The sequence below is a fragment of the Amblyomma maculatum genome, chromosome 8 (assembly GCF_055883805.1).
Source record: "Amblyomma maculatum isolate TAMU_Amacu chromosome 8, ASM5588380v1, whole genome shotgun sequence".
NCBI lineage: Eukaryota > Metazoa > Arthropoda > Arachnida > Ixodida > Ixodidae > Amblyomma > Amblyomma maculatum.
The window spans coordinates 99,041,618-99,068,259 of NC_139351.1; the positions used below are offsets into that span (position 1 = coordinate 99,041,618).

The window sequence follows — 26,642 nt, forward strand, 5'->3', positions numbered from 1 at the left end:
AAAGTTTTGTTGAGCTTCATTAACTAACGGCCACAAATTAGTCCTTTAGTCTGCGTCAACCTAAATCTGTCATTTTTTCCGGTGATTGTGCATATTTATTTATTTATATGGATTGAGGCTAGTTTTTTTACTGAGTTATAACAGGTACTCAGTTTTTCCTATAATCATTACCTTCATAAACTCAACTTCATGCCCCCAGGGTATGAAATGCACTGCAGAGAATAAAAATTTGAACAATTTTCTATTTGCTAACGTAATACTTGAATATCTAGCATGCTTAAAGTGAGTGTCTTAGAACTATCTCTAGTGCCCTATCTCTCTAGTGCCCTAAAGTAAAAATTTATTCAAAAAGAGCTTTTGTGGCAAAACTGGCTGAAAACTATCTGGTCATAATGCTACAGGTGAAGGAGCATTGACATTTGCTCCGAGTTTGTTGCATGTGCCAGGATATTTGCAGATCTTTTTGTCCTAAGCCAAAAGTTTAGACCAGGTCATTCTACTTGTGCTGCTATCATTTTTTTCCTATGTGAACCTGCGTGAAATATCTATGCCTTTTAGGAACAATAAGGGTTAAAGTCTTCGTAGTTCAAAACTATTATGTAATATTTTCAGCGCTTAGATATAAAAGGCTAAGTCTACATTCACTCAAGCACATGCACAGTTCAGAATGAGAATATTTCAGCCTGCCAATTTTAATAACCTCTTGAATTTAACCCCGAATTGTACCGAAGCGTGGCCTTGTGGTAAAGCATCCGCCTCGTATTCGGGAGGTAACTGGTTCGATCCTTGGGGCCGCCGGTTACCCACCGGCTTTTCAATGGGTACAAGCTTTCCCCTGGCCTGGTGCTCGGCTCTTTGGGGTGAATTGTTTGGGAAAGGGGTCATAGGTCTCAAATAGCTGCTCCGATGTGGCAGTGATCAGGTTTGCCATCGGACAACAATAAGTCCGCCTTGTATGGCAAAAACCCGTTATGTGGCCCGTTTTTTTTTCTGCTTTTTTCTGTCAGCTCTTCCTTTGCAGGCCATTAGTTGTTCGAAACTTGTTCTCGAAGGAGCACAGCAGGGTTAGCAGAGCCTCTTCCAAACACACACCCTTGAAAGAGCTGGGCGCCGGGCCGGGGGACGCTTGTACCCAATTTTACCGGTGGGTGTCCGGTGGTGGGTTTCGAACTGACCACCTCCCCCAGCCAAGAGCAAAAGCGGGGCTTTGGCTAATTCGATTAGGATTCTTGTAAATGTTGCACAAAAAGACCAGTCTGTGTCTATGTCATCATTGTCTGTTTTGCACTGTTTGTAAGAAAGAAGAAAAATCAAAATCAGACCATTTACCACAGCTTTGAGATGGGTTTTCACGTACATTAACATTTCTGCCCAGCACCAAATGAAATGTTGCAGCGTTCTCTCCTCTTATTGAAAACATTTTCTGTTTGAAATACAGATGAAGGTGCCACAGCCTTCAAGGATACCACCCTTCCTGGGCAAGGTTCACCAGATCGGAAGGATCCAACGAGCCAATGCACAGATTTTACCAGTTCTCATCTTGGCAAACCCAAGGGCAAGAAGCTGTACAGATGTAACCACTGCAGCAAGACCTTCATATTTAAATGCTTGCTTGTTAGGCACCTTCGTACTCACACGGGCGAGCGTCCATTCCATTGTGACTACTGTGATAGCAAGTTTATGCGAAAGGGCGAACTGAAGACCCACCTCAAAACCCACACGGGAGAGCGACCGTTCCAATGTGACCACTGTAGCCGTAAATTTGCTGCGAAAAACACTCTACTTAACCACATCAAGACTCATACGGGGGAACGTCCGTATTGTTGCATCTACTGTCAAAGGAGATTTGCTCACAAATGTGACCTGGTAGTGCATATGCGCACCCATACAGGTGAAAAGCCGTATCAGTGCCAGCTGTGCCCAATGGCCTTTGTGAAGAATTCGGCTCTTCTGAGACATGCGAGATCCCACAAGGGTGAAAAGCCATTTCTTTGTGACTTGTGCCAAAAGGCGTTCGCAAGAATGCGCAGTTTAAAAGAGCACAAAGGAAGAGAACATTAGGGGAAGAAAAGTTTTCTATGAAGTCCTCAGATGGTTTGCTAGTTATCCTGTTATTTGCAAACTAGCTACCTACAAACTACCTTTAAGTTTTGCTACTTAACCTACATCAAAAGTGTTCAATTTGTGGAATTTTTTAATTGGCACTAACATGCTTAAAAACGCATTTAGATGATATTAGACAACGTGGCACTCTCAAACTTTCATTTTAAATTATGACATGCATATTTGGAATTTCTAAGGATAAACCACTTTAAACAATGGCATATATTATTTATTACTGATGCTACTTCAAAGCATTATTCTCTTGAGAGTGTCAGGAAACTAAAGAAAGCTTAAGAAGCTTGCTTTTGCATTTTGAATGCATTAGATTTATGTATATCAATTCTGGAAATATCTTATCACCTCTAGCTGTATGCACAGCAATAGAGGAGACCAGCTCCTTTGATGTTTGTTTAGTCATTATGTTGTGTGTTCGCTGGCGTATTCGGAGTGAAACAAGCTTCTTAGGAAAACATTTCATGGTTAATTTGGACCCTTTGCAAGTAACCTGTTTCTTGAAATGGAGTTTGCCAAGAAAATTGAGTGTTCAGTTACCGTTGTTCATTTCAATTGTTCAAAGAATAGCCGCTGTGTTGGATTTGAATTTCGTATTATTTTGTGGTGTTATGGTTCAGTGAAATGTTATTGAACCCATATCTCATTCGCACCAGTTGCAGTGTGGATAATAGGCTGTAAGGCTTGCAGGCACTGAAATAAATTCGGCTTGCATTCTTGTGGGAGATGAAAGACTCTATATTTTTCTAAGCATGCTGGAATGCATTTTTTTCTATACTGTGCCAAATATATTTAGTCCATTCTCATTTCCCATTCCTCTTGAGCTTTCTGTGTCATTTTGCTTAGCTAATTTTAGTTGATTTCATGGTTTATGTACTCTATTTAAACACTTTAGTTTTGCGATTCTAATATTCATCATTTTGTTCTGCGTGTATATCAATACCAATGCTGTCTTCTCGAAATCAATTCTATAGAACTCTGAGCCCCTCCTTCCCTCATACCCAAACTTGTACCTAAAGACCTTGCTGCATTTGAAGATGAGATTTTCTGCCATATTTTTTATCAGTGCTCGGTGTTGCATCCCACAATAAAGCCATTTCTTGCAGTGGAATTCTCTTACTGATATCACAACAGTGCGCAGGAAATATTTTTACTTGGGAACAAATTTTGCACATTATAATTTTTCTATATCACCATATGTCTACTTAGGGTTAGCATTTCATTTTTCGTTCCTTTAAAGAGGAGGAAAAGCTGATTAAACTAAATGATATGATGCTGACTTTTCTATTTTTGCATCATGTTGACTTGTGCACAGTTAGCCGTAATATATTATGCACAGACACTTCCACTGCACATGCTTGCACCTTTGTAGCCACTTTTCCGTTGGCGCCCCACTGAGGTGGAGCAGTGGTTATGGTGCTTGACTTTGTCCAAAAATATGGGATTGAACCCCGGCTGCTTCGGTCGCTTTTGCATGGAGGCGAAAAGCAGGGCACCCGTGTGCTGTGCAATGACAGTTCACGTTAAAGAACTGCTGGTGGTCGAAATTTCCGCATTCTTCCACTAGGGCATCTCGTATAGCCTTAGTCGCCTTGAGACGTCAAACCCCATAAATTAAACTTTTCCACTGTTCACGTTATTTCAAGTGGATGCTTCGTTTTGGCTGACCTCTGTCAAAACCGGGTACAGACCCGTCTCACTTTACCTTGAGATGGAAGGCCTGCGGAGCCGTTACAAGGGGTGCATTTTTTCTCAATTTCAAACTTCGTGGCCCCAGGTAAAATCTGGTTTTGAGCAGTCTGGTAATGAAAAGGCATTATAAACGTAGCAGATTGTTTATGTGACCTGCTGGCTGCTTCACGTGGTGGTCAAGCATCCAGCTGCACTAGAAGGATAGTGCAGGGACTTTGCATTGGGACCACTTATCGGATTATGTGATATCACTGCCAGCTATATGGCCTTTGTGTCAGCTTGTCTTGCATACTTGATGTTATGTGGCCACTCTTGTACATAGATAGATATGGACACCTGGAAGTCGTTGCATAATAAGGTGCATTGTAGTGTAGAAGAGCTGCGCAGAAAGTGTGACACTCCTATGTGTGAACTGGGCGGCGGGCATTGCAGCTCCTCATGCAATCATTAGCAGCGGCAGGAAGTATGCAACTCTCGACTAGACAGAAAACCTGTAAGAAGCTGCCAAAATAGTAGACAGTTCAGTACAAGTTGTCATCGGAACGGTTTTTTGTTTCTTATCTCGTGATGGACACTGGTGGTGCCTTTAATGATGATTCGTCTGGATTTCAGACATAAGCATTCATCCAATGGGCCTACATTAGGGAAAGCAATTGTGAATGCTTCTGCACAGTTTGAAAATCTCACATAAGAAATATACTAAATCAGTTGAGCTGCATAAGTGGCTCTTTTTTAAACGTGTTGTTGAGTTATTTTGCATTATTTAGGCGTTACTCCTTATATCTATCCCAGTTTCTGCGCACCACCTTGACCTACTGTATTGAGATTGGCATTTAACTATACACCAAAGTTGGAATAATACTTTCCTTAGAGAATATTTCCTTTGTAAGTGGAAAGCAGGGGCATTATTTCCAAGTTAATTTGCATTATTTCACTCTGTGCTTCTAAGTGCAGTGGACAAAATGTGAAACTAAATATTTTGCAGTTATGCTTCTGCAGTCATGTCTGAGGAGCCATCACTGGTTAAATTCTCAATCAGTCAACACTGCCTTGCATACATTGCAAAAGGGCTTGTCCTAGCTCAATGTTGAGCAGCATATTTGAGGTTTGGCATCTTGTGCTGTGTTGTATTTTATGGTGCATAAGCAACTACGTCTATCATGTGCCAAATGCAAGGTATAAATCATTTGCTTTCTAACAAATGTTTAAAGTATGTTTAAAATGTCATAGCTCCTTATTGTAGTGAGAACTGCATTGGCCACAGTCTCACCATTTGGCCGTCCCTGACTGAAGAGGAAGGAAGACGGATAACTTGGTAGTTAGTACAGGCGAACGACAACAGCGAGTTGTTAGGATAGAAGGTTTGTGAGAAAGTTGTAACGGCAGTGTGCCCTGGAGTTAGACGTTGAAGTCTTCTGCTAGAAGTGTTCTACACCTGAGTGAGAATGGTCAACAATGAGAGGCAATTGGGGTGTTCATATGTGAAGTGGTTTGCCTGTGACATAAATAAAGCTGAAACCATAGAGTAAACTACTATGTGCAAAAGCGATGTCTTTCCTTTCAAGCTGAACCGAAGCTGATTACTCTCGCGTAATTCCAAGTTTAACCACAAGCTAAGTCACAGCTAATTTTAATCTCGGGCCTCTCATTAAAATGTAATCACACAAGATATTTCCATGAGTGAATTTTCTCCTGTGTGCAAACAAGGATGAAACGGTATGTACTCGGAATAAAACGGTGTAAAATGTTTTTGCCTAAGTTGTCTAGTCTTATGCTTGCAAATAATATGTGAATTAGGTGTGTTTTCCTTTCCAATAATAAACCGTGAGTGAGGTGTGTTTGACGACATAAAATGCTCTTGGTGTGGGCATGACTTCGATACCATTATGACAGAATTTACTAGGTGTTACATACCTTTTAATTACTTCATGCAGTGTTCAATTTCGACTACCAGTTTGCTCTTGGCTTACAGTGTACTAAGGTTATTGAGTCTTTGGCTGAAATTTTTAATTTTTTAATCTCCAGAGTCTTGGCTCGTGCAGCGTATGCATGCTTCTGTTTTTTCATTTCCACCTATTCCAACATGGAATTTGAACCCGATGTGTTGTGGCTCTTAATTATGTTGTGTATAAGGTTTTCAATTAATGATCTGACTGCGCTTCTTGGATTACTGAGGTGAGCTTGCCATAAGGCATATTATAGAAAGTCATGTAAATTATTTTCGGTAAGGAACCGGAGCAGGCTCCCACTCTGTTCGTTGTCGGTGAGCCATTTAGAGAAGTCCTCTTCCCTTGTTGTGGTTAGTCCCACTTCGCGCAGAATCTGTGTCCTTGATGCCCTTGTCCCTGCACAAGTCCACAGCAGGTGGCGAACATCCACTTCTACAGCTGGTGTGGAACACTTAGGGCATGTGGTTGGTCCGATGTCTGCTTGAGATTCCCATCGGCATGTTACCGACGGGGTAAGGGCCGCACCAGCTCTTATCGTTCTAAGGGAAACCTCCTCCAATCTCTAAGTTACGAGGGAGTGGGATGTACATGCGGGAATGACGGCTGTACTTTTCCTTAAAGAGGATGGATGCAAAGATGGAAACAGTGGAGCGGGCATCAAAAGGGAGCCTGGTGGGGAACTCCCTTTTGATGCTCAGCATCGTCTTCTGTCCAATGTATCTGGTTGCGTATTTTTGTTTTTTTATTGAGTGCGTGGATTTCCTGGGTTACAAATAGCGTCTTTGTTACTTTCTTCAGTTGTTTTATGGCGGCTAAGGAGTCTGTATAGATGTGGGCTTCTGTTATGGAATCTATGGCCTCCATAGCATGGCGGATTGCGCAACGTTTTTTCTTTTTTTTTTTTCCAATTGTCTTTGTGACACTGCACTTCCTACGTAGCGTGCTGATATTGAACTATCTGTATAAAATTCTGACTGGCAGACCCTTTTGACCGGCCGAAGATCGCGACAGACTGGGCTGCCGTCGTCATGAACCATAGAAACACAAACGTTTGAGTGTATGGGTATATTGCACTATAGTATGGGGCATGCCGGGACTCAAGGGATATGTATATGTCCCGAACTTCTTTGTTTCAGTAAAGTCATTACTACTACTGGCGCATGAAGCAAATCAGCCTGGCGTATGTCTGCTAAATTTTTTTTTTTTTGTAGAAAGACAGGAAATGCCTCAAAACACCAACGCGCACTGCCCAATTTAACGCCAATGCCGCTGGAAGCGATAACGAAACCAACGATTCGAGGCGTTTCGGTTTTGATTGTGCTGAACAGTTGGATGCACGATGGCTGGACGGTTATAACAAATCGGCTGTTTTCAGCAGTTTTAGGTGTGCATAGCTACAACTTTGCTGATAGTGGCGCATTCTATTAACTGCATAGTTTATGTCAGCGTTTCATTGATATTTTTGAGCGAAATGTTACGTAAGAAAATTGTAGCAAGCACCAATGCGGAGTGCATCAAAAACCACGTGGGAAAAACACATGGAACAACAGAAGAGGTCGCTTGTACAAAAGTAATACAAAAGGGACGGCTTCCGAACCGGTGGCGGCAAGTGGTATGTTTGTTATGCGTTATGCAAATGTATGCTTGACAATTTCGACTTTGTTTATCTTTCTTTGCCAGAGCATAAGAGGGGAAAAATCTAGGCGAGCAGATGTTACGTGCGGCTCGCGAAGCATCTTGTGCGCAGACATGGTGGTTCGGGCCCTTGGAATCATGTGCGGGCCTAAGTTCATATTTTGACAGCAGATGGTTTGGTTTGGTTTGGTTTGTGGGGTTTAACGTCCCAAAGCAACTCAGGCTATGAGAGACGCCGTAGTGGAGGACTCCGGAAATTTCGACCACCTGGGGTTCTTTAACGTGCGCTGACATCGCACAGCACACGGACGCCACTTCGTTTCGCCTCCATCGAAACGCAGTCGCTGTGGTCGGGAGCTAGAGTGGAACTGGAAACTATACTGCATTGAAAAGATCGTATACATTACACCACTTCACTAAATTCTTCGCGATACTCGCGGCTATAGTGCAGTCTAGTTCACTATACTCGTGGCGTGGGTGCCACGATCGATCTGGTGAGAAACTTTTGTCCTGAACATTTCGTCGAAGCCGTCTTTGGTGTGCCTGCGTTGTCACTCAAAAGGTTCGTCAAACGGACCCAATCTGTGGTTTTGAATCTACTATCTACATACCTCTGATGTTTTTTTTCTCGGTATAAATCGGAAAAGCCGGACTGATGCGGGAAACATTTTTCCGGGATGCGTGGGATGACTGATCTCCTAAACAGTTTTACCAGTGCGTCCAAAATGTTCCACAATATACGTTAGATGCATGTTCACTACGCGACGTCGCTGCCGTTTTGTATTTGTCATAGCAGCAGCCAGATGTGGCCAAATCGAAGGTGATATTGTTACGAGGTTTATTTCTTCTTCTTCTTCCTTGATATTTGGCACATACCCACGAAGGGGGATTGGCCAGGGTTCAGTGTGGACGTGTGGACTGCCAAATGTCCTACACAAACTGAATTAGTGTATTAAAGTAACTGACAACTAAACAAAAACATAAGTTGTAAGAGCACAAAAGTTATTGGAAGAAAAAATATGAAGCAAAAATTTGGAATTTGTAAGTTTGGAGTACAATTAGCAAGAAAATCTTTCAGTAGCTGTGATGTAGTTATGTAAGTACTGACAAATTTGAGGCAACGCAAATCCTTTCGCACTCGCACCGAAGGAGAGTAGAAGCGGGACCGACAACGTAAATCCCAAGCGTGCAATTGGAGTTTCTAAATGCACCCTCCTCTGATGTGAAAACCTTTGGCAAGCGAGAAGGAAGTGATCAATATTTTCAATTTCACCGCAAGCCTCGCAAAGGTTTGTGATGCTGATCCCGCATCTACATAAATAAAGATTTAGGCGAGGAATCCTGCATCTCAAGAGAGTCATCGTTGCCTCACACTGCCGTGATTTACATGAACGATCTTTCCATGAGTATCTGAGATGCTGGTATTCGGCTGTAGATAGCAAAGGATCATTGCATGAAGCGGCTAGGTATTGATATCGCTGGAAACGGCACATTCCAAAAATGGAATGTCCCGTTTCCTCACCTCACCTGAACTCACCTGAGCCTCACCTGAAGTGCTCAAAGGGAGCACTTCAGGTGAGGCTCAAAGGAAGTACCTTTGCGAGACAAGCTGAACCACCTTTGCAGGCTGCGAGGTTCGAAACTGGGTTTGGGCCCACTGCGAAGGAGGGGCGTGCAGCGGAGTTTACGGAGCTTCTCCCAAACGCACACCCCTAGAAAAGCCGAACGCCAGGCTGGGGGACGCTTGTACCCATTTTTACCGGTGGGTGTCTGGCGGTGGGTTTTGAACTAACCACCTCCCGCAGCCGAGACGGGCGCTCTAACCACTAGGCCCAACAGCGGACAGACCCAACTTCCTCTTCCTCTTCTGCTTCTCCCGCCAAACCTAATCTTCCTCCAATACTGGACTGCGAGAAGTGCGTGACAATATGGTTGTGCAACTTGTAATTGTGAAAAAGAGTACAGGTAGAACGAGAGGATGAAGATGGTTTACATGGTATGAAGGAGCACTGAACTAGGGTAAATTGGGTACGCCTCAGTAAGCTCAAAACTTCTCCACCGAGTGTAAAACTACTTGCTTACAATTCACTAATTAGACCGAAACTTGAATATGCTTGCGTTGTTTGGGACCCATTTACTAAACACGATATCACACGCTTAGAAAAGGTACAAAGAAAAGCTGTGAGATTCATTTACTGTAAATTTTCTCCGTATGACTCACCCTCTGTAATAATGCAGGTTAATGGTATTGAATGTCTTGAGTAACGAAGAAAATTTACGCATGTAATTTCTTTCCGCGCTTCGTAATCGAGACCTAGCTATTAACCCTTTACCATATCTGTCGCTTTTATCATCGAGGCATACGTGCCATCATCATCTTACCTCGCTGACGCCGTATTTCGCACAAACTGATTTATCCAAGTTTTCATTTTTTCCTCGCATAGTAACCGACTGGAATGATTCATTATTGCCTTTCTCCACACTTTGATGTTTATTACTTTTGTTATTATTGTTTTGTTGCCATGTTACCACCCTGCATTTACCTGTACAAGGTTCGCAGTATTGAATAAACATAGAAAGAAAATATCAAGTCAAAACCACCAAATTATTGCCAGCACCTAGAAAGGTTTAATCACGGGCCGAAGATTCACTTCATCGTGTTTTATGGAGCACTCAGCTCTTGATGTCACTGACGTAGAGCAAGCGAGGCGGAAAAACCTGCCTTGGCCACCCCTGCCGGCCTTCATTTCCCTGGCTGCTTCCCACGCAGCGACATCGGAGGCTGAACTGGTCATTGTATGCTTGCTATGATCGGGGCTCACAATTCAGAATGGTGACAATAATGGTTAAACTAGAACTATACAGCCGCATTATCATCACGTGCATACCATCCACTTCCACCTCAATTACTGTAAAGGTTTTCTCTCGGAATAGGCAGTGAGATGTTCTAGATTGTTTTCTGCATGTAAAGAGATAAATTTCGATTTTTGTCTCAATCGTAATTTTATTAAATAAATTGTGATTTTTACTCACTTTGTTATGTTAATGTGTAACTTTGTTCTCATTATTGATGTGAACATTGTATGGGACCTTTATTTGCAGGCGATGATCCCTTCCTTTCATAACACTTATTCTCCATGCATATGCATCCACCCTCTGTGCGTTACTATTGACGAGCACATCACTTTGCTTTTATTTTTTCATGGTTTGTCATCTGCCTGACTTTGAAGGAGGCTGTTCAAGAATTTTGGAACTCTGTAAATAGTGTGACCATAGGGCACGCTTTCCCACTCACCAGCCATCGCCGCAGACAAGCACTATTATAGGTTTCCTCAACAAAAGTTTATTGCCTAAGCAGCGATAAGGTAACAACAACGCATTATATTTTGGCCTCTTCATAAGATGACAGGGGCCACTGGTCATATGAAGTCTCATCGGCATGTGCAGTCGGTGTGTTAGATTCACAATCTGAAGAAAACCTGTTTGCCAACAGTGTGGCTAAGGGCTGATAGTAACTCTGCTTTATCCGATTTGAGAAGAGTTTTGGAATGAAAAAGCATGTTATAATATTAGATACCATGGCACATTCTTTTCCATCTAAACTTACTCCTAAGAGAAAATGCAACAGTAGATTTATTTGCACATGTCACTGGAGCATTCACGTATGGAGCCAAGTAACAATCATATCTTTCCTACAAAACTCGTGAGATAATTTTAAATAAAGGAGGTGTAGTCTGCAGTACTTTTCAGGCACCTGTACATTTCAAACTGTTATGGTTAATTGTTGGTGAGATAGAAATGCTCTGAAAATAAAAATCAACAAAAAACATAATTTTCAGATACATCACACATAGTATTTTCTTTTTTACATTCCTACAAAAAAAAAATGCTTTACATAGATTGATAATTGAATTTAAACATCTGCTTCTGCACAATACTTGAGATTTTCCAACCCTGTGTTGGGCACATTGTTGCCATTGCCCTCATATGTGTCATGTATCCAAACATATATGCAGCATTTTCTTGTAGCTTTCGTGCTTTCCTGAGGCTTTGTCTAATTTTGCTGTGTTCTGTTTTGTAGGCAACAGGTGCTGAGCGGACAGAATACAACTTGCCCAATGAACAACACATTGAAGCGACGGCTGTCAGCCTGTGCAGTTGTATTCTTTCGTTGATGCCTTCAGTAACGGCAAAAAAGAATGAAACTAATATAAGATACCACTTTGCAGCAGTGTGTTTTGAGCGTATATAATAATCATTTTTGAATGTGTGCGGTCATATTACAGAGCACACTATTACTAGTGTGTTCTTCATATTCTGTTGCTATTTTCTGCCTGAAGGAATGTGACTCATCAAGTGCAATATTCTTAGTGTGTGTGTGTGTTGATACAGGAGGCACATTAACAATGTCGTTCATGGCATCGGTTCCTTGTACTGAAACTTCTTTTCTGTGCATGATTTTGCAGGCCATTGCTCTTAAACGAAGGAGTGAAAGGTTTCATGGGAAGAAGCGTTCAGTACCACACCTACCAACCATTGCGGTTTCAATGGCATCATGTTGAAAGCATTGCATGTCCAGTGATCTTGATGCTAGAGGCTTATGCACATTGTTGGACATTGAATGCTTCAATAGATTACCTACCTCTGTTTTACTTGAGTTGAAGGAATCAGTGTCTTTTTTTAATTATTATTTAATTATGCTCAAAGAGCAAAAGAAAGTGACCGGTTTCTATAGTATGTGTGGGAGCAGACACAGTTTGTCAAAAGCATAGAGCGCAGGGAGTCTGCTTCTGAGCCACTTTGTGTTGATTGTATTTTCCATTGTTCCAAATCTTGATGGTAAGATTTTTTTTATTCCTAGCCTCTCCAGTGGGATGGACCCCCACTAATGCTAAATCAGCGCCACTACACAACTCATAAGCAGACTCCCTGGGCTCTACATTTTTAACAAAGGCTGTACATTATGTGCATTTGAATGGAAGCATATATATTCTAGTGATGCCTTACGTATGTTTGGTTCTTTTTTTTCCTGTGCTGAAACCTTTGTCTTCAATCATTTCCTCCTGATGTGTAATTGTGCTCCTGGAGATAAAGCAATGAAGCCCAAGTGATAGTAACCGAGACATTTTGTGTGTGACATCTTGACATGTTGTACAAGGATGCCATTGTACTAAACATTTTTATTTTTAGAACCATGCGAGTGAAGCGCTAATTATCCAGTTTCACTGGAGGCTCTAGAAAAAAAGTGCGCATAAATTAGTAGCCTTCACCATTGGTGCATTATGGTGTTATGTATTGTGCTATTATGCCCACGCTCATTTTAAATGTCCAGCTGTGAGGCTTCAGCACTGCGACTCTTCCTTAAATTTTTGTTCCGTATTGTACCCGCCTCTGACTCTGCAATACACTGAGATGCTTTCATCTGTAGTGGTTGGCCACTTTTGAATAAAAGCCAGACATGTTGCATTTTTTTTTTCTTTTGATATAAAATGGCAGAGACAGAATGAAATGGAATATCCTAGCCCTTGGTGATTTGGCTTAGATTGCTTCTGCCTGCCCTAAAAATTCTAGACTTGCCCAGTCTCTGGCACGATAAGGTGTACCTTGAGATTTCAAATGGTGAAATTTTTTTTTTCAGCATTGTCATCTTAAAAGCAGAATCTGGACTGAAAAGCGACTTTAGCTTCTATAGCTGCTGCACCATTACTCTAAAGGCAGTCATTCAAAAAGCATGAAAAGGCGTGCCATGAGTGCTTAAACGGCCACAGGTACACAGTCTAACTCACATTACTTCAAGCACCTCTGTTCCTTTTTATGGTGCATTTACCTATGCATCGCGGTATTCTGGTTCTTTGTGGTTAGAAGTAATTGATCTTTTTGTTATGTGCTTAAGGTTGATGACTCTCTCAAACTCTCAAGGTATTTATTGCTTAGCACATTTGTCCTACACCTTGAAATGTTACATTCCATTTTCGGGCTTTGGTTCACATCTGGAACATTTTTTTGGGTGAAATGTGGAATTATTTACTTGCACTTTTTTTGCAGCTTCTATCCACAAACTGAAAATTTGTGTATCATGAAAACGGGATGTTCTTTAGGAGGAAGGACAGTGATATGTAATTTGAGTGGCTTTTAAATGTGTTTAGCTTTCTTTTGAAAATCTTTAAAGACAGTAAATTTCAAATTTTTGTTGAGCTTAATTGCTAAGCATAACTAACTGCCACTAATTAATGCTTAAATTTGCATAAACATGAACCTGTCATTTAGCTCGTAATTGTGCATATTTATTTATTTACTTGGATTGAGGCCAGTTTCTTTACCAAGTTATTACAAGCACTCAATTTTTCTTCATAATCCTGAACTTCATAACTGAATTTTTGCATGCATTACCTTTTCTGCCCAAAGTTAAATGAAATGTTGCAGTGTTCACTCCTCTTATTGAAAGCATTTTGGGTTTTAAATGCAGATCCAGGTCCTGCAGCCTACAAGTATAACACCCTTCCAGGTGATTCACCTGACCAAAGGCATCGGATGAGCCACTGCATGGATACTTCCTCTACTAGCTCTCATCAGGACAGACCCTCAGGCAACAAGCTGCACAAATGTAGCAAATGCAGCATGTGCTTCATTTCGAAATCCTCGTTGGATGTGCACCTCCGTACCCACACGGACGAGCGTCCATTCCGTTGTGACTACTGCAGTAGCAAGTTTACGCAGAAAGGCCACCTAAAGACGCACATCAGGACTCATACGGGCGAACGTCCATATTATTGCACCTACTGTCAAAAGGGATTTGCTCACAAAGGTGGACTGGTGGTGCACATGCGCATCCACACAGGTGAAAAGCCGTATCAGTGCCAGCTGTGCCCAATGGCCTTTGTGGAGAATACGGCTCTCCTGAGACATGCGAGATCTCACAAGGGTGAAAAGCCATTTCATTGCGACTTGTGCCAAAAGGCATTCGCAGAAAAGTCCGGTTTAAAAAAGCACAAAAGGAAAAGACATTAGGGAAAGAGCAGTCTTCTGTGAAGTCCTCCGATGGTTTGCTAGTTACCCTGTTCTTTGTGAACTAGCAAAATTCAAATTACCTATAACAAGTTTAGCTACTTAAGCTGCATCAAAAATGTTCGATTCATAGGCCTTAACATTTTAAACTGCAAATTGATATATAAGGAGGCTATTGAGCTCGCAAACTTCCAACTTAAATGATATTATGATATGCTTATTTGGAATTTTTTTAACTACTTTGAGCAATGACATGCATTATTTATTTATTACTGATGCTACTTGTATTTCAGAGTATGCTTCCCTTGAGGGTTTCAGGGAAACTAAAGTGTGTATAACATGCTAATTTTTGCATTTTGAATGCATTTGATTCCACCTGTTAGATCAATTCTTCAAGTATCACATCATCTCTAGTTGTGCGCGTGAGAATGGAAGAGACCTGCTCTTTTGATGTTTTCTACTCATTATGTTGTGTGTTAGCTGGAGTATTGAGAATGAAAAACTTCAGGCATGAAAATATTTCTTGCTTAATTTGGACCCTTCGAGAGCACCCTGCTATTTTGAATGCAGTAAACAAAACATCTTGAATGTTCAGTTCTCTGCATTACCGTGTCTTAAAGAATTGTCGCTTTTTTGGATTTGATTTTCGTATTTTGGATGAACTGATGTTGCAATGAACTCTAAATAACCGATATCTCATTCACATCAACTGCTCTCTAGATAATGGGTTGTTAAGCTTGTGGGCATTGCAATAAATTATATTTACACTGCTGTGGGTAATGAAACTGTATTTCTCTAAACTTCTCGCTGGTGCAGTCATTTCAATGCAGTGCCAAATATATTTTGTCCATTCTTATTATTCATTCCTTGTCTGTTTTCTATGTCATATTGCTGAGTTCATTTCAGATTATTTCATGTTTTTTGTAGCGTGTTTCAATGTGTAGGATTTGCGATTCTTATTTTCATCACTTTGTAATTGAAAACCAATGCTGTCTTCTCTAATTAGTCCTGTAGAAGGCTAAGCTCGTTACCTCCCTCACACCTAAGCTTTTTCCACCTAAAAACATTGCTGCCTTTGCAAATGAGTTTTTTTGCCATATGTTTTTTCAGTGCTCGGTGTTGCATTCCACAATAAAAGTATTTTTTGTAGTGGAATTCTCCTACTAATGGAACAAGGAAATATTTTTATTTGGTAACAAATTTTGCACATTTGTTTTTCTATATCACCATATGTCTACTTAGGCTCAGTAAACTAAATGATATGATGCCTGCTTTTCTATTTTTGCATCATGCTGCCTTGTGCACAGTTAGCGCTAATATAAGATGCACAGACCCTTCCACTGCACATGCTTGCCCCTCTGTAGCCACTTTTCCATTGGCACCCCACCGAGGTGGTGAAATGGTTATGTGCTTGAGTGCTTTACCCAAGGATGTGGGATTGAATCCCGGCTGCTTCGGTCGCTTTTGCATGGAGGCAAAAAGCAGGGCGCCTGTGTGCTGCGCATTGTCAGTTCACGTTAAAGAACTGCTGGTAGTCGAAATTTCCACAGTCTTCCACTAGGGCGTCTCTCATAGCCGGAGTCGCCTTGAGATCCCCTAAATTAAACTTTTCCTGTGGCCACATTATTTCAAGCAGATGCTTTGTTTTGGCTGACCTCTGAAAAAATGGACACAGACCCATCTAATTTTACCTTGAGGTGCAAAGCCTGTTGAACCATTACAAGAGGGGTATTTTTCCAAATGTCAGACTTCATGTCTCCCAGTAGAATCTAGTCGTGAGCAATCTGTTAATGAAAAGGCATTATATATACTGTTTCCGCTGTCAGTAGCGGGTTCTCCGGAGTCATCGCATTGCTGTTCCCCAGCCATCTGAACTAAATGCGACCTTGCCGTTTCACCACCCAGTCCCCCGCCATTACCACAAAACATGATATATGACAAGAGCTGCCAACAATTTGTCAGTACACATCACAAGACAGAGAATGTAGTACCCAACAAACCCACTGACCCGATACAATGACACACTTGAAGGCATCGCCCCGGCCATTGCCGTTTGATGCTTGCCTGGCTCTCTGCCGTCAGATCCTGGTGACCTCTGTAGCGAAGGCATCCTGGGTCAGGCTTCATCGGATGTTCATCATGGCGGGACAGCGTTGCCTTCCTCCTTTTCCTCTTCTATCTTCAGGCACCTAGCCTAGTCCATCGTCATGCAATGGATCTCATTGATAAACTTCCTCGACCATGATCAGGACGATCGCTTGGTGGCCCGGGCAATGTTATGGAGGAGGAAGAAACAGGCAGTGGCGCGAGTAGGCGCTAGCGCTAGGTCCGCCAGCATTCATTAAACATCATCTGTCATCGCCATCAGACATCTCTCAGTCCTCTTTCTCCTGTGTTCACTTGCTTGCTGCCCCTTAACAATATTACAGAGCACAATGTTTACTAGTGTGTTCATGTTCTGTAGCAATTTTTTTGCCTTGTGGAAAATGACTCATCAGGTGCAATGTCATTTTGTATAGTTATTCATTCTAGCAGATTAGCAATGCTGCTCATGACGATTATTGGTATAGACGCCCTTTTTCTCTGGTTTGTTTTTCTGGCTATTACGGCTAAGCCAAGGGGTGAAAGTTCCATGGGAAGAAGACTTCAGTACCACACCTTCAACCTTTGCTGATTTAGTTGCTTCATGTTGAAAGCATTGGAAACAGCATGTCCTCTGATCTTCGTGCTAGGGGTTTATGCACATGGTTGGACATTGAATGTTTCATGAGATTACCTACCTCAGTTTTACATAATGATAGATGAAGGCATCAATGTTTTCCGAAATATCTTTTTGTTGTGCTCAAAGAGGTAAGGAAAGTGACAGGTTTTAAGGGTTGGGAGTCTTTAGGGTGGTAGTGATGACAATTACTGTTACAGCCGTAATAGTGTGTGGGAGCAGGCACAATCTATCAAAAATTTAGAGCCCAGGGGGTCTGCTTCTGAGTCGCATTGTGTGGATTGTATTTGATTTTCTAGTGTTCCAAATCCTAATGATACGATTTTGTTTTGTCTTACCCTCTGCAGCGGGTCGGACCCCCACTAATGCTAATTCCGCGCCACTACACAACTCATAAGCAGACTCCCTGGGCTCCACATTTTTGACGGAGGCTCTACATAAGGTTCATTTAAATGGAGGCTCAGTATTCTGATACCTTAGGGATGTTTGGTTCTTTTTTTTACTGTGCTGAAAGCTTTGTTTTGAAGCATTTCATCCTTATGTGAAATTTTGCTCCTGAAGACAAACAAAAAGCTATGAAGCTCGAGTGATAGTTACTATGAGAGATTTTGTGTGTGACATCATGACATGTTGTACAAAATGCCACTATACTAAACATTTTTATTATCTTTAGAACCGTACGAGTGAAGATATAATTTCACTATAGTTTCACTGGTGGCTTTTGAGAAAAAGTGCACATAAATTAGTAGCCTTCACCATTAGTGCTTTTTCTATGATGGTATGTCTTGGTGCTATTATGCCTACACTCGGTTTAAATGTTTAGCTGGGAGGCTTTAGCACTGCGACTCATATTTAATTTTTGTGCCATATTATACCTGCCACTGACTGATAAGACTCTGCAAAAGAAGTTGCTTTGTCTTTTCTTGCTCTTCTGCCTGATTTACTGAGGTGCTTTGATCTGTAGTGGTTAGCCGCTGTTGAATGAAATCCATATGTGTTTTGTATTTTTTTTTCTCGATATAAAATGGCAGAGGTAGAATGAAAAGGAATATCTTAGCCTGTGGCAATTTGGCTTGATGTGCTTCTACCTGTCCTAACAATTTGAGGCGTGCCCAGTCTAGGGCATGATAAGATGTACCTTGAGATTTAGAATGGTAAAATTTTTTTGCAGCACTGTCATTTTAAAAGCAGAATCTGGACTTATCAGACACTTTGGCTTCCATAGCTGCTGCACCATTACTCTAAAGGAAATCATTTAAAAGCGTGAGAAGGTATGCCATGAGTGCTTATAATGGCCTCAAGCAAGCGCTCTCACATTACTTCAAGCAGCTCTGTTCCCTTTCATGATGCTTTTACAGTTCTGTGTGGTTGGTTAGGAGTGACTGATCTTTTCTTTACGTGCATAAAGTTAGTGACTTTTTTAAGCTGTCAAGATATTTGTTCCTTTGTGCATTTATCTTACGCTTTGAATTCTTACGTTCTATTTTCAGACTTTGGCTCACAGCTGGAGACATTTTGCTAGATGAAATGTGGAAACATTGACACATCATTTTTTTTTTTCTTTTTTCAACTTCTGTGTACAAACTGAAAACGTTTGCATCTTGGAAATGGGATATCCTCATTAGGGGCAAGGACAGCAATATGCGCTTTGAATGGCTTTTAAGCATGTTTAGCTTTCTTTTGAAAATCATTAAAGAAAGTAGCTTTCTAAAGTTTTTTTGAGCTTCATTAACTAACTGCCACAAATTAGTGCTTTAGTCTGCATCAACTTGAATCTGTTATTTTTCTGGTGATTGTGCATATTTATTTATTTTTATGGATTGAGGCTAGTCTGTTAATGAGTTATAACAGGTACTCAGTTTTGCTTGTAATCCTGACCTTCATAAACTCAATTTTCTATTTGCTAACATAATACTTGAATATCTAGCATAGGTAAAGTGACTGTCTTAGAACTATCTCTAGTGGCAATGCAGGAACCCTAAAATAAAAATTTATTCAGGAAGAGCTTTTGTGGCAAAACTGCATGAAAACTATCTGGTCATAATGCTACAGGTGAAGGAGCATTGACATTTGCTCTGAGTTTGTTGCATGTGCCAGGATATTTGCAGATCTTTTTGTCCTAAGCCAAAAGTTTAGACCAGGTCATTCTACTTGTGCTGCTATCATTTTTTTCCTATGTGAACCTACGTGAAATATCTATGCCTTTTAGGAACAATAAGGGTTAAAGTCTTCGTAGTTCAAAACTATTATGTAATATTTTCAGCGCTTAGATATAAAAGGCTAAATCTACATGCACAAGTCAAAATGCAATTATTTCATTTCAGCCAGCCAATTTTAATAACCACTTGAATTTAACTTTCTTAAAGCAAAAGTGCCATGCTTTTGTTTGCAAATATTGCACAAAAGGACCAGTCTGGTTCTATGTCATCATTGTCTGTTTTGTAGTGTGTGCAAGAAAGAAGAAAAATCAACATCAGACCATTTACCACAGCTTTGAGATGGGTTCACGTACATTGCCATTTCTGCCCAGCACCAAATGAAATGTTGCAGTGTACTCTCCTCTTATTGAAAGCATTTTCGGTTTCAAATGCAGATCAAGGTGTGTCAGCCTTCAAGTATGCCACCCTTTCTGGGCAAGGTTCACCAGATCAGACGCATCCAACGAGCCCATGCACGGATTCTGCCAGTTCTCATCTGGGCAAACCTAAGGGCAAGAAGCTGTACATATGTAGCCAGTGCAGCAAGAGCTTCATCTCGAAATCCATGGTGGTTACTCACCTTCGTACTCACACGGGCGAGCGTCCATGCCATTGTGACTACTGTGATAGCAAGTTTACACAAAAGGACCATTTGAAGCAACACATGAGAACTCATATGGGAGAGCGTCCATTCCATTGTGACCGCTGCAGCTGTAAATTTGCTCAGAGAGCAACTCTGCTTCAGCACATGAGGAGACACACAGGTGAACGTCCATATTTTTGTGATCACTGTCAAAGCAGATTTGCACATAAATGTATGCACTCACACAGGCGACAAGCCATATCAGTGCCAGCTGTGCCCAATGGCCTTTGTGAAGAATTCAGCTCTCATGACACATGTGAGATCCCATAAGGGTGAAAAGGGATTTTAGTGTGACTTGTGCCCAAAGGCATTCATGAGAGGGTTCAGTTTAAAAAAGCACGAAGAGAAGCAGCATTAGGTGAAGAGCAGTTTTCAGTGAAGTCCTCAATGGCTTGCTAGTTATCCTGATCATTATGAGCTAGCAACATACAAACTACCTATAGGTTTTGCTATTTAACCTACATCAAAAGTGTTCAATTTGCAGACTTTTTTCATTGGCATTAACATGCTTAAAAAGGCATTTAGATGATATCAGACAATGTGGCACTCTCAAACTTGCATTTTAAATTATCATGGCATGCATATTTGGAATTTCTTATGATAGACTAGTTTAAACAATGACATGTATTATTTCTTACTGATGCTACTTGTACTTCAAAGCTTTATTCTCATGAGAGTGTCAGAAAACTAAAGAGAGCTTAAGATGCTTATTTTTGCATTTTCACTGCATTAGATTTATATCAGTTCTGGAAATATCTCATCACTTCTAGCTGTATGCACGGCAATGGAGGATACCAGCTCCTTTGATGTTTTTTTATTCATTATGTTGTGTGTTTGATGGAATATTCGGAGTGAGAAAAGTTCCTTATGCAAACATTTCCTGGTTAATGTGGACCCCTTGCAAGTAACCTGTTGCTGGAAATGGAGTTTACCAAGAAAATTGAGTGTTCAGTTCTCTGTATTACTATTGTTCAAAGAATAGCTACTGTGTTGGATTTGAACTTCATATTTTGTGGTGTTATGGTTCAGTTAAATGTTAATGAACCCATATCTCTTTCGCACCAGTTGCTGTGTGGGTAATGGGCTGTTAGGCTTGCAGGCATTGAAATAAATTCGGCTTGCATTGCTGTGGGTGATGAAAAAGTTTATATTTTTCTAAGCGTGTTGCAATGCATTCTTTTCCATATATTGCCAAATATATTTTCTCCATTCTCATTTCCCATTCCTCTTCTGTTTTCTGTGTCATATTGCTTAGCTAACTTTAGTTGATTTCATGGTTTTTGTACTCTATTTCAACACTTTGGTTTCGCTATTCTCATTTTCATCATTTTTTGTTCTGTGTGTAATTCAAAACCAATGCTGTCTTCTCGAAATCAATTCTGTAGAACGCTGAGCCCCTCCTTCTCTCACACCTAAACTTGTACCTAAAAACATTGCTGCATTTGAAGATGAGATTTTCTGCCATACGTTTTACCAGTGCTCGGTGTTGCATCCCACAATAAAGCCATTTTTTGCTGTGGAATTCTCATACTAATGTCACAGCGGTGCACAGGAAATGTTTTGTATAGGAAGGATTTTTGCTCATTTGTTTTTCTATATCCCTATATGTTTACTTAGCCCGCTGCAGTGGTGCAGTGGTTAGGGCGCTCGGCTGATGTGCCTGAGAATGTGAAATGGAATCCTGGCTACGTCGGCCGCTTCTTCATAGGCTCAAAAAGCAAGGCATCCATATGCTGTAGCACATTAAAGAACCCCCGGTGATTGAAATTTCCACAGTAGGAGAATGGCGCAGTATAGCTTTGCAGCGGGACCACATATCTCATGACGTGATATCACAGCCAGCTGTGGCAGTTTGGCTGGCAGACTGGACGTGATGTAGTCACTCTTGTACATAGACATGGACATCTGTATGTCATCGCACCGTGAAGAGGTGCCCTGCAGTACAGAACGGCTGTGCCCAAAGTGTGACACTCCTTTGTATTAGCTTGGCTGCCTGCATTGCAGCGTGGCATGCAACTGTTGGCAGTGGCAGGAAGTCTTACAGACTGCTTGTTAGAAGCTGCCGAAATAGTGGGTAGTTCAGGACAAGTTGTCATCAGAACACTTGTTTCATTTCTTGATTACAGACACTGGTGGTGGCCTTAAGGATGAATGATTAGTCTTCATGTCAAACATAAGCATTCATCCGATGGGCCTACATTAGAGAAAGCAGCAGTGAATGCTTCTGCACATTTTGAAAAACTCGTAGAAGAAATGTACTAAATCAGGTGAAATACATAAGTGGCTATATTTTAAAACTTGTTATTGAGTTACGTTTCATTATTTAGTTGTTACTTCTTATACCTGTCTGAGTTTCTGCACACCACCTTGACCTGTTCTATTGAGATTAACATTTCACTTTACACCAAAGGTGGAATAATGCTGATATTTTCTTAGAGAATATGGCATCTGCAAGTGGAAAGCAGGGACCTAATTTGCAATGTTGATTTGCATTATTTCGTCCTGGCTTCAAATGCAGGGGATAAAATGTGCAACTAGGAATTTTGCAGTTATCCTTCTGCAGTCATGTCTGAGAAGTCGTCACAGATTTAATTCTCAGTAATTCAACACTGCCTTGCATACATGGCAAAAGGGCCCACCCCAGCTCAATGTTGAGCAGCATATTTGAGATCTTGTGTTGTGTTTTTGTGGCAGATAACATGTTGTGTATAAGGTCTACAATTAATGGCTTGACTGCGTTTCCTGGATGAAGTGAAGTATGCTTAGAGAATCAGTGTAAGTTATACTGATCAGAATGTTCCGATTTATTTTTTCTATAGCCATACAGACCGCACATGACTCAGCAGTAAAATTGGATGTAAGCTTAGGTAGTGTCACTTTATTTTTTATTCATTTTGTACCAGTACACTTCCTATATAGCATACTGATTTTGAACTATCTGTACAAAAAGCTGTGTATTCTCTCTATTTTTCGTTCAGTGCTAAATACTCTTGTACTGTATGTTAATATGGGGTGCTTGTTTATTCTGAAAATGAGTCAGTGTGAAATCACATTACTAAGGGTTGTCAGTACCAAGATAAGAGTGGTGTGGGTTTCCGGGCAATGGTAGGTAAGGTGTCCATTATGTTTAACTCTTGGCATTTCAATTCAAAGTGGAGAAGTGGTCTTAATGCATGAGGGTTTTGACATGCACTAGATGTGCTACAATTGTACTCCTTTTCACACACCAGGTGAAACGCTGTCAAAGCTAGAGCCCTTCTTTTTTAATGCTCTCATCTGCGGCCAAAAAGTGCATTTCTTGCACAGAGAAATGCTTTGCCTGCAGGCTTACTACATGATACATTTATTATTAGCAAAATTAAATGCACCATTATTGCTATGAAAGAACAGTTTTCACTCATCTTTCTTGTTGTAACCACTTTAGGAAGTTAAACCTCACAAACTAAACCAGAACATTTTTGTCCTTATAAGACATTTGTGTATTTTAGTTCTGTATCACCTTTAAGTATCGGCAATAACGCATGTACAGGGCATGAATGCACTCAACATTTTGAAAAAGCTTCTTCCAACCTGTAGTGCATAGAACTGGTTACTTTGTGGCCACATGCTAACAGTGCTGCCTTGCCCAATGAAGCAGGTATCATTGGGGGCATAAAAAGAAAAGTTGTTTCTGTCGATGACGGTGCAGATCCACCAAGTATGGCATCAAAATGCCGCTGTTCATGGGATGAAGCACAAGCTTGTTGTGGATGCCTAATTCTTAGATGGCCCAGCCAGGAAACCGGCGGAATGCTGCTTTTTTATAACTAAAAATCTGTGAAGCTATGTGAGTTTTAGTCAGCTATAAAATGCATCTGGTGAAATCAGTCTTTGGTAAATAGCAGTTTTGTCAACACCACATGCTTTAGTGACTGACTTGTGCTGCCTTTTCATAGGACACACACCTTACTCATGCCCTTAGATTCACAAACCGGGGAAAGTCTGTTTGCAAACTGTGTGTCTAAGGGCTGATAGTAACTGATAGTATCTGGTTGGAGAGGACTTTCGGAATAGGCAAGCATGTCATAATATTTTATACCAGGCACATTCTTTTCCATCTAAACTTAGTCCCAGAAGAGATTGGAGCAGTAGATTTATCCTGCTTTGTTAGGTTCCTAGGGGAAAAAAATATGCATTACATAAATTGATAATTGAATTTAAACACCTTTTTTCTGCAAAATATTTGGGATTTTTCAACCCTGTGTTTGGCACATGGTTCCCTCTCTCCCTCATATGTGTCATAAAGCCAAACATACATGCAGAATTTTCTTGCAGCTTGTGTTTTCCTGGGGCTTTGGTTAATTTCATTATGTTCTGTTTTGTAGGCAACTGGTATTGTGCACACACAGCAAAAATTGCCCAATGAACGATGTATTGAAGCGACTGCTGTCACCATCTGCACTTGTATCCTTTTATTGTTTCCGTCAGGGCTGACCAAACAAAATTAAACCAAGATAACATACCATTTTGCAGCATTGTTTTATGAGCATTACAAGAATCATTTTTGAGTGTCAGCAGTCATGTTACAGTGCCAATATTACTGTTGTGTTCATATTCTGAAACATTTTTCTGCCTCAGGGAATGCGATTCATCAGGTGCTGTTCTTTGTGCATGTGTGTTGATAAAGAAATCACATCGGCAGTGCTGCTCAAGGCTTTGATTCTTGGCATTGACACCTCTTTTCTCTGCTTTCTTTTGCAGGCTGTTACTGTTAAGCCAAGGAGTGAAAGGTTTCATGGGAAGAAACCTTCAGTACCACATCCGCCAACCTTTGCTGATTCACTGCCTTCATGTTCAAAGCATAGTCCAGTGATCTCGATGCTAGATGTTTGTGCATATAACTGGACATTGATTGCTTCAAGATATTACTTACTTCCCTCAGTTTTACATGCTGAGATGACTGCACCGATATCTCCTTCTATGTTTTTTATTATGCTCAAATAGAGCTAAATAAAGCGAGATGTTTGGGGGTTGGGAGTCTAAGATGGTGGTGATGGCAATTACAGATGCTGCTAATATTGTGTTGGGCAAGTATAGTCATGAGCAAAAGTGGTATACAACATTCAGCCTGTGACACAGCTTGGGAAAACTGCATCAAAATGCCACCTAGCGACAGCGTAAGGGACAAAGACATTGGCACATGCATATGAATAAAATGATGCACCGCCACTGTTGTCTCGATCTTGGATAGCTGTTGGTAGATAAAGGTGGGATGCAGTTTTCTCGAGCTCCACCACCGGCTGAATGTTGTATACCACTTCTGCTCACGACTGTACAAGATGCTTTTGAATGGAAGCATAGTATTCTATTGATACCTTAGGTGTGTTCGGTTCTTTTTTCCGATGCCGCGAGCTTTCTTTTGAAGCATTTCCTCCGGGTGTGAAAGGTTGCCCCGAAAGCAAAAGCTTAAAGCTCGGGTATTGTTTTCTGAGAGATTCTGTGTGTGACATTGTAACATGCTGTACAGGAATGCCACTGTACTAAACATTTATTATATTTAGAACTTTAGTAATAAATCCATAATTTTTCCAGTTTCACTAGAGGCTCTAGAAAAAGAGTGCTAATCTCCACTGTTGATTCATTATCTATGATGCCATGTGTTCTGCTGATATGACTTCACGCTCGTTAAATGTCTCTCTGTAATACTTTGGCACTGTGACAGTCTTGCTTTTTGATAACAGTCTCGCATCAAAAAGAAGTTACTTTGCCTTTCCTTACTTTGCCTGATATATTGAGGTGTTTTGATCTGTAGTGGTTGCCTGCTATTGAGTGAATGCTAGATGTGATAGATGAGATGTGATGTGCCATTGATATATAATGGAGGAGGCAGAGTGAAAGGGAATATCCTAGCCCATGGCGATGTCGCTTGACCATGTGCTTTTGCCTGCCTTAAATATTTGAAACATGCCCAGTCAGGGCATGGTAAGATGTACCTTGAGGTTTGGAATGGTGAAATTTTTGTAGTGAGAGCTACATTGGCTACAGTCTCACCATTCCGCCTTGCCTGTCTGTGAGAAGAAAAGAAAAGGGAAAGAGAAAGAAAAAAGAAAACAAGGGAAGAATAAAATGAAGAGAAAGAAGAAAAAGCCACATTCTCGCCAATTAGACCGTAGTGTAGGACTATGGAAATTTTGGACAATTGAGGTTCTTTAATATGCACTGATATCGCACAGCACACGGGCACCTTGCTTTTTGTCTCCATCAAAAATCAAAAAACCTGTCGCAGAGGCCGGGATTCGATCCCGCACCGTCTGGAGCAGTAGTCAAGTGCAGTAACTACTGTGCCACACCGGTGGGTGAATGAGAATGGCCAAATCAAGAGGCAAGGAGTGCTTATACGAGAGGTGTTGCCCTATGGCATAAACAAAGCTGAAACCATAGAGTAAACTACTATGTGCAAAAGCTATGTCTTTGCTTTCAAGCCGAACCAAAGCATTGTCATGCAGATTGGTCTTGCGTAATTCCAGGTTTAACCACAAGCTAAACCGCAGCTAATTTTTTTTGCAGCACTGTCATTTTAAAAGCGGAATCTCGATTGAGCATGCAGTTCGGCTTCCATAGCTGCTGCACCATTTACCTGAAGGCGATCATTCAAAAGCATGAGGAGGCATACCTTGCATGCTTTTAATGGCCACAGGCACGCAGTC

General features: G+C 41.0%; 2 protein-coding genes across 2 annotated transcripts in view; both read left to right on the forward strand.

The window, feature by feature from the left end:
• Positions 1 to 1,431: 1,431 nt before the first annotated feature.
• Positions 1,432 to 15,649, forward strand: LOC146181950 (uncharacterized; the record flags this gene model as incomplete). Its single annotated transcript, XM_084575873.1, has 4 exons — positions 1,432 to 2,058; positions 3,893 to 3,917; positions 7,240 to 7,368; positions 13,858 to 15,649. Coding segments are annotated over 4 exons (1,323 nt in total), but the record flags the coding sequence as incomplete, so codon positions are not given.
• A 763-nt stretch (positions 15,650 to 16,412) lies between these two features.
• LOC146181951 (uncharacterized) overlaps positions 16,413 to 26,642 on the forward strand; it is a 36,522-nt gene continuing 26,292 nt past the window's right edge. The window contains exons 1-2 of the mRNA XM_084575874.1: positions 16,413 to 16,548; positions 19,709 to 20,224. Of these exons, the coding sequence (XP_084432000.1) occupies positions 16,413 to 16,548; positions 19,709 to 20,224 (652 nt within the window). The remainder of the gene's footprint in view (positions 16,549 to 19,708; positions 20,225 to 26,642) is intronic.